Source organism: Lampris incognitus, chromosome 11, assembly GCF_029633865.1.
Source record: "Lampris incognitus isolate fLamInc1 chromosome 11, fLamInc1.hap2, whole genome shotgun sequence".
Classification (NCBI taxonomy): domain Eukaryota; kingdom Metazoa; phylum Chordata; class Actinopteri; order Lampriformes; family Lampridae; genus Lampris; species Lampris incognitus.
Genome location: NC_079221.1, coordinates 29,428,873 through 29,449,127, shown reverse-complemented (window position 1 = coordinate 29,449,127; position 20,255 = coordinate 29,428,873). Strand labels below are relative to the sequence as shown.

At 44.3% G+C, this 20,255-nt stretch overlaps 2 protein-coding genes across 2 annotated transcripts in view; one reads left to right on the top strand and one right to left on the bottom strand.

The window, feature by feature from the left end:
* LOC130120346 (serine/threonine-protein kinase Nek5) overlaps nucleotides 1-438 on the top strand; it is a 42,846-nt gene extending 42,408 nt beyond the window's left edge. The window contains exon 22 of the mRNA XM_056288895.1: nucleotides 75-438. Within this exon, the coding sequence (XP_056144870.1) occupies nucleotides 75-438 (364 nt within the window). The remainder of the gene's footprint in view (nucleotides 1-74) is intronic.
* Nucleotide 439: 1 nt separating this feature from the next.
* On the bottom strand, nucleotides 440-13,362 carry LOC130120801 (GDP-Man:Man(3)GlcNAc(2)-PP-Dol alpha-1,2-mannosyltransferase-like). Its single transcript, XM_056289550.1, has 6 exons — nucleotides 13,281-13,362; nucleotides 10,367-10,588; nucleotides 9,498-9,700; nucleotides 3,768-3,936; nucleotides 2,498-3,141; nucleotides 440-2,338 (listed from the first exon to the last, which is right to left on the bottom strand). Exons 1-6 carry the CDS (start codon nucleotides 13,337-13,339, stop codon nucleotides 2,055-2,057), a joined length of 1,581 nt encoding a protein of 526 aa, XP_056145525.1. The 5' UTR covers nucleotides 13,340-13,362; the 3' UTR covers nucleotides 440-2,054.
* Nucleotides 13,363-20,255: the final 6,893 nt, after the last annotated feature.

Genomic DNA, 20,255 nt, shown 5'->3' with positions numbered 1-20,255 from the left:
GTCTTTTGGGATCTCCATGTCTACCTCTTGGCTCTCCAATCATCCTCTTCAATTCTTTTCCCCTTTCTTACCAGGAACTTTGAGGAGTCAGAGGATGAGTTGAGAGAAGAGGTAGAAGGCTTGATGAGAAACTGTGTTATTGTGGAGGATGATGGGCAGGCCGAAGTTGTGAAGGAAAAGGAGAAGGCAGAGACAGACAGTGGGATGGAGAAAAAAGAGGAAGAGTATGGACAGGATATTGTGGATGCCCAAGAAAACCAGCCAGAGTTGAAGGATTTATGTGCAAATGTGCAGGCCGGACCCAACAAGACCCTTCATTCTGTTGCCCAGGATGAAGATGGTGAAAGCCCACCTGGGCATCTATGCGAGCCCCAGGCTGGGACCGAGGCCCAGATAGAGGACAGTGAGGCTGCACCTGAGCAAAAACAGACAACTTGAGTGTTTATAATATGAAATTCTTTATTGTGATTGAACTGGACCATAGTAAGACAGAAATTGTTAATGGTTTTCATTAAGTAACACACTGTAGTAATTGGAATGTTTTTTTCTATTTCTTATTCCTGGACTCTTTATTGTATAGCTCAACTTTAGTGATGCCCCCATCTGTAAATACACTGCTGTACACGGGAGCAGTGAAGGATTCATTTGTTCATACTGTCTGGAAAAACCCCATATTCCTCCATCAAATTTGCCACTTAGATTTTTGGAATGCAAAAAGGAACTTTAAATTATGGTTGGTTACCTGCCAAAGTAACTGGCAGACATACTTCGAAGCTAAATGGGGTGGGGGTGGGGGGGTAGTAAAATTTAACTAACGGCTTCCCAGGCTGCATGCAAATAATTTGTTTTTGTACACTTCTTCCTATCAGCATCAGTGTAGGTTTGATACAACTTTTGTCCTGATTGTGATTCTTAACCAGTGTGCAGAAAGAACAGATTGTGAAAAGAAAGTCCATTTTTAAGGATATCACAATACTGTTATACTCATCTCATGTTATCAGTGTCACTATACTTTCCTAACATCTTGCCTTAGGCTGGCAGTATGCTTAAGCTATAAGAAGGAGAATGTGGCAACTTCAGTTATCCTGTGTTGTTAAATAAGGAAAAATTTAGCTTTAATACACTGTGAAACGAAGTCGAATTATTTTTTTTTTAAATGACAATTCTATAAATATCATGAGTACCTCCTCCAAAATAGATTATTTTATTTTTACACATTTGGTCTCATTTCTATGACCCCCTATCAAAAAGCAGCGATGGATGATGTGAAAGAACACAGTAACTACAAACTGGTGGTTGGTCAAACTTGTTGCTCTACCTCAATATGCTTTCAAGTGCTTACCTTGAAAATTTAAATATGGAATAAATATGTTGAACAAACAGATATGGACCACCACCACCCCAAAAAAAGAAAATCCTTCATGTCGGAAAAATCCTAATGGAAAAAAAAAAAACTAAATTTCTGATTGTGGATTTGGTTTTGTAGCAGATGGTTGAAAATGCTTCAAAGTCTTCAATGCTACAGTACTGTACAGACCACAGGGGTCCCCGTTGCTTCACAGCCCCAATCATCAAAGTGACGGCTACACGAGCACCTGTTGAATGTTCACAAGCATCAAATACAACTTTGGGTCGCGCTATCTGATTTGACATACAACTGCCCAGTCACTTAAAAATTCCCGGTATTTGTTTATTGATTGTAACTGAAGAAGAAAAAGCAAGCTTTAGGATTATTATCCTTAAGGACGTTCTGTTCACAGCGCAAGCTTTCATATTTTTCCTCAACGAACGAGAAGCGAAGCTGTATGTTCCCAACACTATTGTTAGCATAGTAGATTTTATTTCACTGCCCAGAGAAGAGCAAAGCACTAGAGAGTTTTAAAATAATTCATCATCTTAAGCAAATGTACGGGACGCTTCAAATGGGCTTTTTAACAGCAGCTCAGCAACAGCAAGAGCCACATCTGTCATGTTCCTGACAAATCTGTTTTAGTGCTGCTAGCTTAAAAAGACAACCAAAAAAAAAAGAAGAGTTAAGCCTTGTGTCTCTTTGATCATCGCTCCAGCTTCCTCATCAGAGGCTCCATGGCATCCAAGAAACAGGCTTCAAACTCCTGGTCGGAGAAACGATCCACGGAGCGCCGGGCGTTCCGTCGGATCTCCAGCCGTGCTGCGGGTGGCAGCGCCAGGATTGTCTCCATGGCTGCGGCATAGCTGTCCTCACTGTCGGCCAGGAAACCAGTCTGCCCACCCTCATATGGCACCACGATATCCAGCTTAGGACCACCAGACTTGTGGGCCAGAATGATGGTGCCTGCGGCCATGCACTCCACTACACCTGCCAAAGGGCAGAGAGAGAAAGAGAGAAGGAAACAAACAAAAAGAATGGAGCCACTGGGAAAAGGGAGATATTTATCATATCTTGAAAATGTTTAAGTCTTGCTGACAGCGTTGTGCGTGTGTGTGTTTGCCCAATATACAGTGTGTTCTCCCTTACCGATGCCAAAGTGTTCATTCCACATGGTGTGTAGGCCAATGGTGGCATCCACCAGCTCCCTCTTCAACTCCTCGAAGGGCAAATTAAGTTTGAACTTCACCCTGTCAGCCACGCCCAGCTCCTGGCACAGCCCCCGCAGCATCTGCACCCTCTCCTCATCCTCCTGATTCCTGCACCCACCGATCAGCACCAGCATCAGTGATTCCCACCCTGCAGGCCCCTCCCCTTTCCTGTCAAGCAGGTTGCGGAAAGCCCGGATCTGCAGTCTGTGGTCCTTCTCTGGCCGGAACTGCCCCACCGACACGATCGAGTGGCACTTCCTCTCCTCGCCTCCCTCTCTTTCCTCTCCACTTCCAAGTTCCTGTCCGAGCTTCTCCCAGCCGTCGTCCGTCCAGTCCTCATCCTCGCCCTCGTCCAGTGGGACATCCAGAAAGGCCCTGACATCGCAGGGCGGGTAGACCACACTGGTGCGACTCGGGGCGCGCCACAAGGCCAGGATATGGCCCAGAGTCCAGGTGGAGTTCACCATGATGATGTCACTGCAGGAGCCAGCCAGGCCATACAACAGGGCGAAGCAGCAGTAATACAGGACCTTGGCCACGCTCAGCAAAGGGTTACTGGAGATGAAGTCAGCATTGTTGAACCTGGGAGCCAAAGAGAGAGAGGAGGAGAGCAGAGGGTGTTAATGCTGTGTTCTGGAAGTTGGAATTTCCAACATTCTCCTCAGGAGAATTACATGGAACTGCCCCTTGAAGGCAGAGCTGAAACTTAAGAAACTTGGGACACCATTTTTCAACTCTGACTTTGCCAAGACACAGTTGACTGACAATACAGAACACTCGGGGTTTAACAGCTGTGCTTTTATAATTCATTTTAACTTCATATAACAACTAAGTTTACTTCTAATATCGTGTGATCTTAAATCTTGTTAAACACCACATGTTTTATCATGTAAATGTTGGAACAGTTCTCCAGAGTGCACTTCATCTCAAGTAGCTAATGTTAGCGCAACGGTTTTGATATAACCACATAAAGACAGCCTTCTCAAGAGTATCTATGTTTCCTGTTTGCGTTTCAATGCAATGCACTGAATTCTAAGGTTGGAAGGTCAAACTGGGGAAATCCCAACTCTCCCGGTTGAATAAAATACAGCATTAATAGCTTACGGATAGACACTTTCCATGTGGGTTAGACACTGTCACTGTCTAGGTTAATTTCCAAAAAATCACTATTTCCAGAGAGGCGTGACTGTCCCGTCTTTCCATCCTACCTGGGGTTCCTCTCTCTGACCACAGTCAGCATGTCGGTGCTCACGGTGGGGTAGTGGACGTAGCTGGCCACCTTACAGGCTCCCAGATAACGAAATACAGGCAGAGTGAAGGCATAGCCCATGGAGTCCACATAGAGATCTGGGACAAAGGACGTCAATGCCTCCCAGCCTAGGACAGGGACATTAAAGTCATTTCAGCTGTTTGCCTGGTGTTTCCATTGATTTCCAATAACCCCCAATAGTTTACATAGACTATTGTTTGGTTCTTTGCCTGGGATCGGACAGAGGTATGTATTGAAATGCTTACCCAATGGGAAATATCTGCCTTGTCTAGTACACTAAATGTAATAAATTTAATGGATCATAATGTCAGATGACTACTTTAAAATTCATAGTGAAATACGCTTTTAGTGGATGTGGATACACTTTTAGTGTGTGTGTCCTCAGATGGAATGGAACCAATACTCCATTCTCTCCCCATCAAGTTCAACATCAACTTGAACTGATAGTGAGGAGCTCAACATAAAGGTGCTCCTTAGAACGCCACAGGAGATCATTACTGCCAGCAGCCATAAATCTGTATAACTCCTCCCCATTCTACCACAACACTAACCTCAGCGTTCTAGGTGGACACTAAAACAGCATTAACTGCGTTTTTTATATTTTTCATATTCAAATTGCATATTGTCACTCACACTCAATTTATTTTAAGGACAAACCATATATCCTCTACAGTACCACTATAGATAAGATTTATTTATTACTTAAATTATGTGCAATATACATTTTTAGGCTTGCTACTACATGCAATATACAACAACTGCAATAAGTGTATCCTGTTCAATAACATGTGAACATGCTGCTGCATCTTTTTCTCAATGTAGCATCTGCTATATTTTTATTTTGTACTTTTATACCAATGCTCTTGATCCACCCTACTTTTATATATAAAAATATATGTCTTTATTCTATTCAATTTTATTTTATAGGTACCAAAGAACTTCACTTTAGTCTAGTTCTTTATATTTTGTATTCCTTATTGTTATTGTGTGTATTTTTGATATTGTGTGTGTAATGAATGAAAGGTCACGTGTTTAACTTGACCTACTCACGGGTGTACGTGCAGTGCGTGTGACGTATACAGGAAGTGAGAAGCGCATGTTATGAAGGTTGTATGTCGGATGAACGCTAGTAAAAGCTACACAGTTAAGAACCTACGAAGTCGGCTCGTTCTTGAATTATTCTTATGTCAGTAAGACAAGGCGTCTACGGACATTACATGGTGTCAGAATAGTCTGTGTATCGGAACACGAGCGGTCATGCCGAAGTTTAATCCGCCGAGTGAATTCAAGTTTGACTGCCCCGTTGAATGGCCGGAGTGGAGACAACGGTTTTCGCGCTTCAGGCTCGCGACAAAGCTGGATAAAGACGACGGGGAGATTCAAGTGAGTTCGCTGATTTATGCAATGGGCAGCGAGGCTGAAAAGATATTCAGCTCGTTTGACTTCGCGGCGGAGGGTGATAAAGTGGACTATGATATCGTACTGAAAAGGTTCGACGGCTACTTTATTCCCCGCCGTAACATCATACATGAGAGGGCGTGCTTCTATCAACGTAGCCAGCAGCCAGGAGAGACAGCGGAGATGTACATCCGGACATTGTATGAGCTGTCTGAACACTGTGAGTTTGGGGACAAGAGGGATGAACATATCAGAGATCGTCTGGTAGTGGGCATAAAAGATAAGGTGCTCTCCCGTCAGTTCCAGCTCACAGCGGACCTTACTCTGGTGAAAGTCATTGAACAAGTGCGCCAGGCGGAGGCAATAACAAGGCAGCTCAGCCTCCAAGCTAACCAACCAGAGGCCCAGCTGGCTAACGTCAATGTTGTCCGATGGCGGGACGAACGCCAAAACAAAAAGGGCGGACAGCGTCATGGTGGCGGCAGTCCGGCAACCAACAAAGTAGATGAATGCGGGAGGTGCGGCAAGACGCAGCACACCGATGAGCGGAAGTGTCCTGCAACGAACAGTAAGTGCAACAAGTGTCATAAAAAGGGACATTGGGAGCGTGTATGTCACTCTAAAGCGGTGAGAGAAGTCACTGAAGAGGTTAAACAGCTGTACTTTCTGGGAGAAGTTGGCAAAGAGAGCAGTCAGGAAGATTGGACTGTTAGTTTAACAATAAGTGATGTACCAATAACCTTTAAAATTGACACGGGGGCTGACGCTACTGTTATCAACCAAGGGACATTTAAAAAGCTGAAGCCAAACATAAAACTGGGACCTCCTGACACATGCTTCATAAGCCCAGGTGGAAACATCAGCTGCATAGGACAGTTTCAAGCCACAACCAAATACAAGGAGAAACAATACTCCTTTCCAGTGTATGTGATCAAGGGGAGAGGCAGCTGTCTGCTGAGTCGTCCAGAGGCAGTGGAGATGGGTCTAGTGAAGCGGATGAATGAGGTCAGTGGAGTTTTCGGTTCAAGTGGACTGCTGAAAACAGACCCAGTGAAAATAACTCTGGTGGAGGGTGCCCAGCCATACGCGGTGCATACAGCCAGACGGATACCGCTGCCACTTGTACCACTGGTTAAGAAAGAACTGCAGCGTATGGAAAATGAAGGCATTATTGAAAAAGTGACTCAGCCCACAGAATGGTGTGCCGCTATGGTGCCGGTGCTGAAACCGAACAAGAAAGAGGTTCGCTGCTGCGCTGACCTCAGGAGGCTGAATCGAGCGGTGAAACGTGAGAAATACGTGCTGCCCACTATGGAGGAAATAATGCCAAGGCTCGCAGGGTCAAAGTTCTTCACAACGTTGGATGCAGCAAGTGGGTTTTACCAGATCCCCTTGCATGAAGACAGCAAGGGGCTCACCACTTTCATCACCCCATTTGGGAGGTATGCTTTCTGCCGCCTTCCATTTGGTATAACGAGTGCTCCAGAGATTTTCCAGAGAAAGATGGCGGAAACTCTGACCGGGCTAGAGGGCACAGAGGTGTACATGGATGACATCCTTATACATGGAGAGACTGAGGAAATCCATGACCGGCGCCTAGCAGAGGCGCTGGGGGTCATTGAAACAGCAGGTCTCAAACTGAACCAAGCGAAATGCAAGTTCAAACAGAAACAAGTCCGCTTCCTTGGTCATATCATCAACGAGGCAGGCATCAGACCTGACCCGGACAAAGTGGCCGGAATAGAGAACTTTCCTCAGCCCCAGAACGTGACGGAACTCAAGAGGTTCCTCGGGATGGTGAACTATTTGGCAAAATACGTCCCAGAGCTGTCCACTGTAGGTCAGCCGCTTTATGGACTGCTTAAAGCAACGACAGAGTGGCTGTGGGGACCTGCACAGAACACAGCATTCCAAGACCTTAAAGCAGCACTCGCCACCGCCCCGGTACTCACCTTTTATGACGTCACTAAGGCTACGGTGGTGTCAGCAGATGCCAGCAGCTACGGGCTGGGAGGCGTTCTGCTCCAGCAGCACGGGGAACACTGGAAGCCCGTGGCCTACTGCTCCCGACGGCTGAGTGACGCAGAGACAAGGTACGCACAGATCGAGAAAGAGTGCTTAGCCAGCGTCTGGGCATGTGAAAGGTTCGAGAAGTACTTGTTTGGGCTTGACAATTTCAGACTTGTCACCGATCATAAACCACTAGTGCCCCTCATGAACAGCAAAGACTTGGATAATGTGCCCATTAGGTGCCAGAGACTGTTAATGAGGCTGATGCGTTTCAATGCAGTGGCTGAATACGCACCAGGCAAAACTTTAGCTGTGGCTGATGCACTCTCCAGAGGCCCAGAGCAGCGCTACGGAGATGGTGCTTCTCATGATGATGTTGCAGCGCACATTGATGCCATCGTGTGCCAGGTGCCTGCCACACCTCAAAGGATGCAGGAGATAAAACAGAGCACGGATGGGGATCTGCAGCTCCAGACAGTGTTGGGCTTCATCAGACACGGCTGGCCTGAGTATGTCGATAAAGTGCCGGAGACAGTCAGAGACTTTTATCAGGTGAGAGGGGAGTTATCTGAGGTAGATGGTTTAGTCATCAGAGGCAGTCGTATCGTCATTCCCACAGAGATGAGGGAGGTGATCTTAGACAGAATACACGACGGGCACCAGGGGATAGGTAAGTGCAGAGAGAGAGCTAGCCAGTCAGTGTGGTGGCCTAAAATGACAGAGCACATTACAACAAAGATACAGCAATGTCAATTCTGCAGAGAACACAAGAACACACAGAGAAAAGAGCCTTTAATGTCAAGTGAGCTCCCATCCAGACCATGGCAGAAAGTTGGCATAGACCTGTGTGAGTACAAAAAGCAAAACTACTTGATAGTGTCTGACTATTATTCCAGGTTTTTGGAGATCCTAAATCTACCAACAACTACTAGCAGTCAGGTTGTAGCTAGGCTGAAGGCTACATTTGCACGTTTTGGTATCCCTGAAATTGTAGTTAGCGATAATGGGCCACAGCTAGTTTCAGAAGAGATGAGGAGGTTCAGTGAGGATTATGATTTCATCCATGTGACTTCAAGCCCACACTACCCCCAGAGTAATGGACAGGCAGAGAGGGCTGTTCAGATAGCCAAAAGCATATTAAGGCAGGAAGACCCTCTCCTCGCCCTGTTGACATACAGAGCTACACCCTCTTCTTCCACTGGAGCCAGTCCAGCGGAATTGCTCATGGGTAGGAGACTCAGAACCACCTTACCCACATTGCAGCATAACCTGAAACCGGCCTGGCCTAAAGAGGAACTGATCAAAACCGCTGACGCCGCAGCCAAATCGAGGCAGGCTTTCTACTACAACCGCAGGAACGGCGTGCGGACATTGCGCCCACTGAACTCAGGTGACGCAGTACTCACCAAACCTGATGGACAGAAAACATGGACAATGCCAGCAGTTGTTCACAGTCAGAGCTCCACTCCCAGATCCTACATAGTGGAGACAGCTCAAGGTGAACATTACAGAAGGAACAGGCGCCACCTGTTGGCCACACCCAAAACACTCACCTTTGTCAGCAGGGATCCTGACCATGTCACTCCAGGGGAGAGTGGAAACACGGATGAGTCCCGAGCAGCAGAAATGCCAACTTCCACACCATATGTTACTCGCTCTGGCAGGGTGAGCAAGCCTGCAATCCGGCTGGATTTGTGAGGCGTATGGACTTGTGTACTGTGGGGGATTTTTTATTTTTTTTGTGAAAAGGGGGGTGATATACAGGTTAGAAAATCATCTTAGAGGGGGAGATGTAATGAATGAAAGGTCACGTGTTTAACTTGACCTACTCACGGGTGTACGTGCAGTGCGTGTGACGTATACAGGAAGTGAGAAGCGCATGTTATGAAGGTTGTATGTCGGATGAACGCTAGTAAAAGCTACACAGTTAAGAACCTACGAAGTCGGCTCGTTCTTGAATTATTCTTATGTCAGTAAGACAAGGCGTCTACGGACATTACAGTGTGCCTTTGGATTATGCGAGCTGTCATGATGCTTTAAATTCCCTCGGGATCAATAAGCATCTATTTATCTTTCTATCTATCTATAAAAAAACACAACGACATAAATATGGAGTTCCAGATTTTAAAAAAAGTTTCTAACAATATCTGAGCGTATTTACATACCAATGAATATCGATACATCTAAATGTTTTAAGTTTACTTTCCCTGAGCTGGTAGGAACCACAAATTATACCAAGAATTGGTTATTTTTACTTTACCTAGAAACATGGAACCCATGCTCTGACCCAGTAGTGTGAAGTGGGGGTAGGAGCTGGCCTCCACCAGCACACGGTGACGGAGGAAGACAAAGGTGACCAGCCGGGGCAGCAAGATGTTGAAGCGCTGCCGTGCCCCGTCCAGAATCTGCTCCCCTCTCACTCCCTGGTCACCAGTGTATACCACAAAATTGACATTGGGGTATCTGGAAAAAAAAATGCAGAAAATCAGTTTCAAGATTAGTACAACAGGACAGTTAGGTGGTTTGCACTGTTACCTTGTTTTAAGAGGGTCATACAAAGACTGACAAATAGATTCAAAACTGATATTAAAATATAATGGTAAATTAATGACTTATTTTTTTTAATATCTTAATAATTTCTAGTAAATTAAATTATAGTGAAATTGAACTTCTAATTTTTCTGAAGACCCCCTGGAAGCCTCTCAAGGACCCCTGAGGGGCCGCGAACCCCAATTTGAAAATCACTGAGCTAAAAAATCAGGTTAAAAGTTTTATGATCTCAGCAGGGGAAGATAGAATTTTATAACCTAACTTAACAATTTTCCGTTACCTCAATAATATCCCTAGGAAATTTGCTCAATTTTTTATTTTATTTTCCAGTTGTTGTCCATTTCCCAGCACCCTTGGGAACCCTGGTTTTGTACTGATTTTACTGGTGTTTGCCTTGATAAGTCAAAAGTCAAATTTCCAGTTTGGCTGAACAATGAAAACTCTATTCTATTCTGTTCTATTCCAGGGCAGAGGTGATTCATTAAGTCATTCTCTATCATCCAAGGACATTTCATATCCATCTTCCTGGCAACACTGTCTCTACACGTTTTTGTATATGTGAAGAAACCAGGTAGTCACCTGTTCTGCAGCACTCGCAGGGCGCACCACAGCACTCTCTCTCCACCCCCACCAGCGTTGCAGTATGGGTGGAAGAAGGCCACGGTGGGGGAGCTGTCCTGTGCCAGGCGGGCTTTCCGCCGGCCCTGGAGCCACATTCGGACCCCGAAAACTACCAGGACCAGGAGCAAAGTCAAGAACAAGCTCAAATACACGCATGGCAGAACCAGGGACCAGAGCAACCTGTTGTGTTGACAAGGAGAGTATGGAGGCAGAAAGCACAGTTTATACCTCATTTATAGTGAACGAATGAATGAATGAATGATGATTTATTTAGAACATGCAAACAAGCAGGATATATCATACAGATAAGCCATTGCCAATAATCTGAAGTGATCAACAAATCCACACATCAAACTCAGCGAACAAATCTCCATATACATCAGATTAATTGTTACATGTTTGAAAAGGAGTAGGAGGGAGTATACACTTATTTTTTCCTACCCCTTCTCACCTGTTAAGTTCATCTACTATACATTACAAAAAGGAAAAAAAAATAATAAATATATATATATATGTATTCCATTCCATTATCCAAACCACTTATCCTGCTCTCAGGGATGCTGGAGCCTATCCCAGCAGTGTGTGTGTGTGTGTGTGTGTGTGTGTGTGTGTGTGTGTGTGTGTGTGTGTGTGTGTGTGTGTGTGTGTGTGTGTGTGTGTGTGTGTGTGTGTGCACATGAGTGTGTGGGTGCGCATGTGTGTGTATGTGGGTAAGACGAGTCTACTGTGTAGGGTATCATTTTGTTTTTTTTTTGGTGACTGTATGTTCTCCCCGTGTCTGTGCGGGTTTCCTCCAGGTGCTCCGGTTTCCTCCCATAGTCCAAAGACATGTACCTGTAGGTCAGGTGAATCAGCCATACTAAATTGTCCCTAGGGGTGTGTGTGTGTGTGTGGGGGGGGGGGGCCTGTAATGGCCTGGCAGCCTGTTCAGGGTGTCTCCCCACCTGCCGCCAATGAAAAAATATATATAATAAAAAATATATGACAATTATACATATATATGTAACCTGGTGGTAAAGGAGTATTAGTATACAATGTAAAGAAACTAATTTTAAATCCTTATAAACTCGGAAACCACTATTCAAGTCCCTATTTCTGTTATATTGACATTTACGTTACTGTCGCTTTTTGAATGGGGGATGTATCGCTGATGTTTTGTTTTTTTTCCGCTGATGGTATTGCGCTATGGTATTGCATATCAGGAAGTTACAGCAGCGTACTGCTGCCACACCAGTAAAAAAAAAAATGTTGAAGCATGAAGTAGAACTCAATCAAATCGTGTAAATGAGCCATTACGGAAGCGTAACAACCACCTCCACTTCAAGTCTACCCTGCTGCCCTGTCTCTATCCTTTGTCAAAGTGGATAGAGACAGGGCAGCAGGGTAGACTAGACTGGACTGAAAAAAAACAAACTGAAAAATGTCAAAAGTGAATGAGGAGCACTCCTAGGGGTGGGAAAGTGAGGCTGAAGAAATTGATGTACAGGCACAGATTAGAGAACTGATTCGAACACAAGAACAAGTAATGAATGCAGTTGCCTCAATGAATGATGCACCCACTAGATCCTATGTTTATGTTTCTAGAGAATGTCACATTTTACCATTTAGTGGTGATTTTGATGAAGATAGAGATCTGTTGATGATTTTATCGAAGAGGTTAAATGTGTTTTAAATGCAAGAAATCAATCGGCCCCTGGACAGTTTGATTTTCTCATGTCCCTCCTGAAAGGGCCAGCCTTAAAGGAGGTGTTTTTGAAAAAGGATGCAAGAATGATCAGATAAGTGACCTCTTTAGCTATTTCAAGCAAGCTTTTGGGGACAAACATAGTGCTTCTCAGTTACTGCAGAGCTTTTATAGCTGTAAACAGAGGGAAGGTGAGGACATACGTGACTTTTCACATGCTTTGTCACAAGCCCTAACCTTAGTGCAGAAACAAAGTCCCAGTTCTGTGGCTAATGAAACAGTGATACTCAGGGATCAGTTTGTCAAAGGGGTCAAAGATCATTCATTGAAACGAAAACTCCGTAAATATGTCAGAACTCATCCGAATGCTACTATGATAGAAGTGCGTGAAGAAGTTTACTTGTGGACTATAAAGGGGTCAGGAGAAAATGCAAAGGTGACTAAAAGTAAAAAGCAGGACTCTAGTCACCTGACTACGATGTGCAATGTACAACACTTACAACTAGTGAGAAGACAGTCTTTCTAGAGGATGTGTCATATGTGGGGAAATTAAAAAAATGTAATTAGAAATGTTTGGAGATAAGTAAAATCTTAACAGTCAACACAACTCTTCATCGTCCCTATATTTCTAGAAAATCAGACCTTTGTACTTCTTGAACTGCATGTTTGTACATTGTTTGAGTTCCATGCTCAAACTGTTCCACAATTTTACCGTAAATAGTTTGATGCTTACGAAAGACACGACTTGTAAGACACAAATATTGATTCCACGGGTCAGTGTCAATAATGTATTGATTAATAGGCGTGACGGCTAACAACGGTTATCCAACTAACGACGACGATTGACGTCACGCTTCAGCTGCCGGTGTTCCGTCTATATGTGCTACCTATCGAGATGTGCTACCTATCGAGATGTGCTATTTAGCGGTTCTGCGCATGGTTCGACGAGGTTAGGTTAGGGTTTGGGTTAGACTAGTATTGGTTCGGGCTACGGTAGCATTTTTCGACAAGTCAATATCATCAGAACACCGGGTTTGCCAGTTGGTTGTGGTATTGCTAAGCTAACGTTAATTGGTCGATGGATTGAAAAGCAACGAAACATCACATATTGCGGGAGACATTTACGTAGGAATAGGTCATCTGTTACGTGTATTTATCAAATGTATATAGCAATAACCTCGCAGTTACCTTATGAAGTCACAGAAACACATAGATAAGTGATGGTGGTGATGATCGTGTCCAACCATTTTGACAACACTTTACCTACGACTCCAGGAGTTCCGGACACGTGACCAAGTTAACCCTTCTCTGATTGGCTTCGCTGTTGTTTACATGAACGTCATCGCCCCTACATTGGGCAGCGATAGCGTTTATCCAAAACCTTTGAAGTCGTTTCAGAATTTCACATTGTTATCAAATTACCCATCAGACCGGAAGAAGGGTTTTCCTTAAAAGTTCGTGTGCATAACATAATCTACTTACGTTTTTTTTTTAATATGGAAAACGTACGGGGTCTCATTGCGTAATGCTTAATTTTGAGGGGGGAAAAAAGCAAAAGTAAGCAAGGACCTCAGATAACTCATTACGTAAATAGTCTGTAACATGTGTGTCTAAGGACAAATTTGAGCTGAATCAGATGTTAACAACGTGCTTCTGCAACCAAGACAAATAAAGGACACAGAAAAAAGGACGGACTTAGTCCAACCTATTTCGGGGCTTAACCTTTGACCACACCTTTGATTTTCTAAAAGTAGAATCATCAACCAAATGTATACCCCAATATATTTTTATTTGCGCCTTCTAGTGGCACTATAGTTTGCCGCCATCTAGTGGTCTTTAAAATATACTGCACTTCTTGATACCATGATATCCATTTGTGTTTTGTCATCTAGTGACATAAAATGTACTGCACTTGCCCTGTCTTGACACGCCGTTATTTCCAATTGCAACATCCATCCATCCATCCATTATCTTAACCGTTTATCCTGCTCTCAGGGTCACGGGGATGCTGGAGCCTATCCCAGTAGTCACTGGGCGGCAGGCGGAAAAATAACTATTTGCAACATGCCTTAAGATAAAAAAAATAACTTAATTTGATTTGTAGTAGTCATACATTCTACACAAGTAAACCCATACAATAATTTATCTCAGAAAGGAGGATGTAGTATTAGGTCATATACAAAGGCAGGAACCTTTGTATTGTTCAAGGTTGAGGGGGCTCAAATAAAAAAACATGGGCTAGGAACATTAATGGAACAGTTGTGTCGGGTCGTCTCTCTTCGGTATTAAGGTTTATCGTTGTACCTATAAACAATCGAACAAAGATGTCACCGAGTTTGTCATAAACGTAGAAACTGGTGAAATAAGCTGATAGCAGAAAGATGAAGAGCGGAGGCCGAATTATATATAAAAGAGCGGCACGCTGCCGGCTCAACGGCTTACGGCCATACCACTCTGACAACTTCCGGGTTGGCGTGGTGGCGGAGGAGCGGACGAAAAAGACATTAAATCGACGGGGAAAAGAGAGTAGTTTCTTAAAATAACGCTTCTAGCCCCCCCCCCCTCCCCAGCAGCTTTCTGCTGCACGGGGGAAACTTTTGTGGCTTTAGAAGTACGAAAATGGCACAAACGGCAAAGACACTCGGACCGGACAAGACTAACGACGACGGGCAGACGGACAAACAAAATGGAGGTATGGCGGCGGAAAAAAAGAAGCCCCAGCAGGATGCGAATCCGACTAGGGCAGAAAGCGTGATGGAGAAGGGGGAGAGAGGAGAATTGGTGGTGGTGGAGAGTCGAGTGGAGAAACGAAAAGAGAGAGGAGGTGGAGGGGCTATAGCAATGGCGTTTGTGAAAGAGACTCGGTTGCAGCGGAGACGGCAAGAGCGGCGGGGAGGGAGGGGGAAAGAAGAGAGCTGGACAAAGACCTGGTGGTTAATGTGGACGTGGAAGGAGAGGACAAAATCTCTATGATGGAGCTTCTGCGTGTGGTTGACAACACGTGTGGGAGAGTATTGGGCTGCAGGTCGAAAAGTGACAAATGATGGGAGCTCACGATGAGTAACCCGAAAGGGAAAACAAGACTGCTGGACGGCTTCAAAATTAGGAACTCCAGAGTGGTGGCATCAGAAGTCATGAGGGACACCAGGATCGTCTCCTTTTTGAACCTTCCCCTGTATGTCACAGACAATCAAATTGTTAATAAACTGGAGCAGTGGGGTGTGGAGCCGGTGTCTCCTATCAAGCGGAGGAAGTGGGCCGGGACGGAAGTTTTTGATGGGACGAGATTCCTCAAAGTCCGTTTCAATGAAAATGTCTCCTCTTTACCTTATAGCACCAAATTTGACACGCTGGAAGGGATTGAATATTTCAGAGTGCTGCATGATAATCAATCTAACGTTTGCAGGCTGTGCCTCCAGCCCGGACACATCCTACGGGAGTGCGCGGAGTTGAAGTGCTTCAAGTGCGGGGAGATCGGACACTACGCACGAGAATGCGCAACCGTGCCTGAAGCAGATCCCAAAGAGGAGACAGAGAGGGACACCGGCGAGGGAGAGGAGGAGGGGGAAGAGGAGACGGGGACAGGAGATCATCCTGGTGGCATTGCGACTGATGGCGAAGCAGAGGGGCCCCAGTCAGCTGCACGCCATGGGATGGAGGAGGAGAGCGAGGAGGAGGAGAAAAGAGGAACCAGCGGTGTGACTGCGGCCTCTGAGAGGGTGGGGAGGATGCCGCTGAGCGACTCCACTCTGGCGCACGGGTCGCTGAGCCGTCAGGCTGTAACAGCATCGGGGGACAGGAGCCGCAGCAACCAGAGGGAGGGCAGTTCGGGCAGCCTGGCGTGCTTGCCTTGCGGGCAGAGCGGGCCTCTACACGGGCAGGGGAGTGAGAGACGAAAGCTGAACCATCGACCGCCGGCCAATCAGCTTGCCACCCCCAGCAAGATCACCACCTGCTTAAAGGGGCAGTATAAAAGGATTGCTGACCGAGTGAGAGATGATCCCATCCTTGGCAATCTCTCAATCCCTCTGCCCAACATCAATAACAAGTCCATCTCCAACTTCATCTCAAGAGAGGAGAAGAAGGCCAACTACATGGCAACCGTGATGCCCAAAACAAAGCCCCACAAGACAGTGCTGTCGGATCAACCACTGCCCGAAGCTCCTGCTCTGCCATCAATCCTACCACAACCAGATCGGCCTCAAGTGCAGTATCAGCAGCCTCGTCACGTCGCTGGGAAAAGGCGTGGTGAGAAGAGAAGGTAAGATGTTTACATCTTTACAGAGATTAAATGATGTGAGTAGGCTGTTTGTTCGATTAAAAATAAAATGTTAAGCAATTACACAGATAATTATACTTAAAGATCACTTAGGCCCCACTAGATAAACGGTCTATTGAAAAGAACAAAGCTAGATTGTCCAATTTTCTGCAGAGTTACCATTCTGTTTGTGTTTTTGTTATGGTTTCACTCAAACCACAACAGATACGTAAACAGAAAGGAACCTCTGCAGAATATCAGACAATCTAATTAATTAAGTTGTGTTTTGAATAGACCATATATCTAGTGGGGTCTGAGTGATCATGTAGTGTGATTTTCTATGTCATTACTATATATCTCATTTTTAATGCTCCAAACAGCCAAGTACACCTTTAAATGATGTGAGTAGTTTTTTAAGTGGTAATGAAAGTAAATGCACATTAATCTTATCGTATGCTTTATATTTGCAGGTTGGATTTTGAAGAGCCGGAGCCTGTGAGCCGACCCATTCATCAAGAGTCTGCCACTGCTGAGCCTGCGAACCCACCCATTCAGCCAAAGCCTGCCACAGCCAGCAGAGCTACACCGACCCCTTCAGCCAAAGCCTGCCACAGCCACCTTCATTCGAGCTGCGGTGTCGGGGGCATCTGTGCTCCTGGTGGTTCCTGCACAGCCTCAGGCTCCAAACATCAGTTTTCATGGGCCATCATGCAGTCAGAGTTTCACAGTGGTAGCACCGCCCCCCGCACCAACAACCAAACCAGTCATGCCCAACAAGTCGAGGAGGCCATGCAGTGCTTGCCAAGTACCTCAGTGTGGTGGGCAGCGGAAGCGGTACACACCCTCCAAGGAGAAAGCTGCTGGCTGGGAGTAGCCAGAAGATATTCACCTATTGCCCAGTAACTAGGAAATCCACTACTACTGGTTTTGAAGGTGTTGTGTACACGAGCTATGAGCACTTTAAAAGTGTTGTAGATGAGGAACTGGAAAAGAGGAAATAATTGGGCTCACTCTTCTGCTATGGAAGGTGAGGAACGGCCACGGCCAGGGCAGGTGCTGAGCTAAGAGCAAAATCCAAATTGAAAAGATGAGGCTGTCAATGAAGAGCCGGTCTCGAAACATGTCACGTTAGCAGAAATAAATGCTTTAAATATTTTGAAGAGTCTGCAGTGTTGCGAGCTTCATCTTTTCACTGTGGATTTCACTCCTATGCTATGCCTTAATACCTCGATATTGGGTCTCTCTAACTCATTTGTGGCTCAGTTTTTTCTTTTACATTTTATTTGCAAAGTTCTGTTATTGTACTGTTATTTTAAAGTTATTGCGCTGCAAGGTAAGTCCTAGGTAATGTTTAAAAGAGGTGCATAATGTTGTGAAAAGGCTAATTATATTAATCATAGTATAGGTAGTTTAAACAAAGGACAAACATGGGACATTTTAATGTTGAGAAGTGTGGGATTGTCATTAGGCAAAGCGCTCGAGTCAATGTAGTGATGAGGTCAACATGCCAACAGTAACACAGAGAAATATTTAAATTTGTATTTTAAAATATATATTTTTGTTATTTTAATAATATTTGAAGTTTTTAATTTGTTTGCAAAATTGTATTCTGCTTTAACATGTGTGATTTCTTATGGGTCTCTGTAAAATGGAGATTTTTTTAAATGAAACAATAATTTACGGAGAAGAAAAATGCCCACTGTCTTTTTTTTTCATTTTAATTCTGCTGTTTAAACTGTTAAAATTTGGTGAGTTGATAAGTAATAATAAAATAATAATTTTGTCAATAAAAGATTTGTCAATGGCCGTGTGTGTACTAAATGCAAGTTTAGTATTGTTGAAATAAGATGTCCCCATAATGACTGGAAGTGACCATGACAGGAAGTGTCTTCTGCTTTGGTGCCGTGCCTCTTATCCAAGGAGATGCTGTCAAAACTATCCAGCAAGCCTCTGGGAATCAGTCCAGTTAGTCAATAAAAATCTGAAATCTGAGCACGCTTACTTGAATGCGACCTGAAATGAATGGAATGAAGACTTGTGTGGGAAGGCTGGGTCATCTGGAAACATGAGATTAACCTGAGATTGCCACTCAAAACAATCCAATTGACTGACTTCTAGATAGCAAGTTGTTAGTAAAATGTGCTTATTTGGCATATAATTTAGCATAATGATGCAAATATAATAATGGCAATGATACATTTGTCTGTGTTTCTTATTGGGGGGTGTTTACAAAGATGTGTTGAAATGAAATTTACATTGCAATCTTTGTAAATGTAAATGTTAATGTCCTGTTAATGGACCTTTCCCTTTTGCTATGTCATAGAATAAACTTTTCTTCTATGGCATCATTTAGGTAGCCATTTTCTATTTGGAATGTTGAGGTCTCCCTTTTGCCATGTCACAAGCAAAAAATACAGACGAAGCTTGTGAGACATAGCAACAATAACTATGTTGCCATGTCTCACAAGCTAAGTCTGGATGGTGTAATGATGAGGCAGCATGTAATAATGAACAGAGAATAGATGATGAACTGTTAATACACCACAGTAAGCAAGATTAATTGTTTCCACCTGTAGTCCCCATTTACTTTCATGAAATAGAAACTTAGATGCCGAGTGTCAAGCAGGGAGGCAATGGGTATCATTTAATTGTTTCCACCTGTAGTCCCCATTTACTTTCATTAAATAGAAACCTAGATGCCGAGTGTCAAGCAGGGAGGCAATGGGTATCATTTTAGAGTATTTGGTATGACCCGGTCGGGGAACTGAACCAACAATCTTCCGTTTACAGGGCGAGCACTCTAGCGCACTGATCTAGCCTAGAGCTGTCATACCTTTTCCTGCCAAGAGATGGCACAAATTCCCCATATGAAGGTATGATATCCCAGGAGTTGCTCAACCTAGGATCCCAGGGATATGGACTTGGGGGGGTCGTGACCCCTGGACAGGCGGTCTCCCATCCAAGTACTAACCAGGCCCGACCCTGCTTAGCTTCCGAGATCGGGCGTTATTTATTTTTTTTGTCTTTTATTATGATTTTTTTAAATACATTTTTGATTACATGTATTGTCCATAATTTCCACATTGTTACATCTGTTTTACACTTTATTTCGCTTACACAAGATAATATCCGTCTCGCTTTACACGAAAAATAAAGCCATGCTTTTCAAATCATCGACTTAAATCAATGCTTTGGGACCAGAACAGAAAATAAAACAAATCATCCCTTTTGAACAAACCTTAGACTGTGTTTTTAAAAGAAGATGACATTACAATACTTGTTCCCCGAATTAAAACACCCCTTTAAGATTTTAAACCACACACATTCCACATTAAACAGAATGATCCCATCCTCCCCTTAACTTAAATTAGACATAACAAAGAAATTAGAAAAGCGTAACTCATCTTTAACTCTATTTGTATTTCCCCTTCCAATAGTCATCATTTCCCCATTCACATCATTTCAGGCTTTCCCCTTCCCTCCCCTCCCTCACAAGTCCCAGACAATCTCCCCCCTCCTATTGAGGGAGAGGAGATCGCTGTCCCTGATGAAGAGCAGGGTGAAGTCCGCATCGCAATGCGTCAATCTGTAATGTATTTGTCTTTTGACTATGTTTTTGAAAATGTTCCAAACCGGGATGATTCTGCGTTCAAAGTGCGCAATGTTTCGACGTGACTGCCGGGCTTGACTTAAGAGGAATTTGCACAACGCTGCGTTCTTCACCCTGCTCTTCTCCCACACTCCAAGCATAAAAAATACATCCCACGAATCCCCGCTGTCCCAAATTAATCCCAGTTTGTTAACTAAGCACTCCTTCAAAGTTTCAAAGAAACTCGCAAGCTCCGAGCAGTCCCCGTACATGTGCATTAATGTTTCAGGGAGCAGGCCACAGACGTCACACTCTC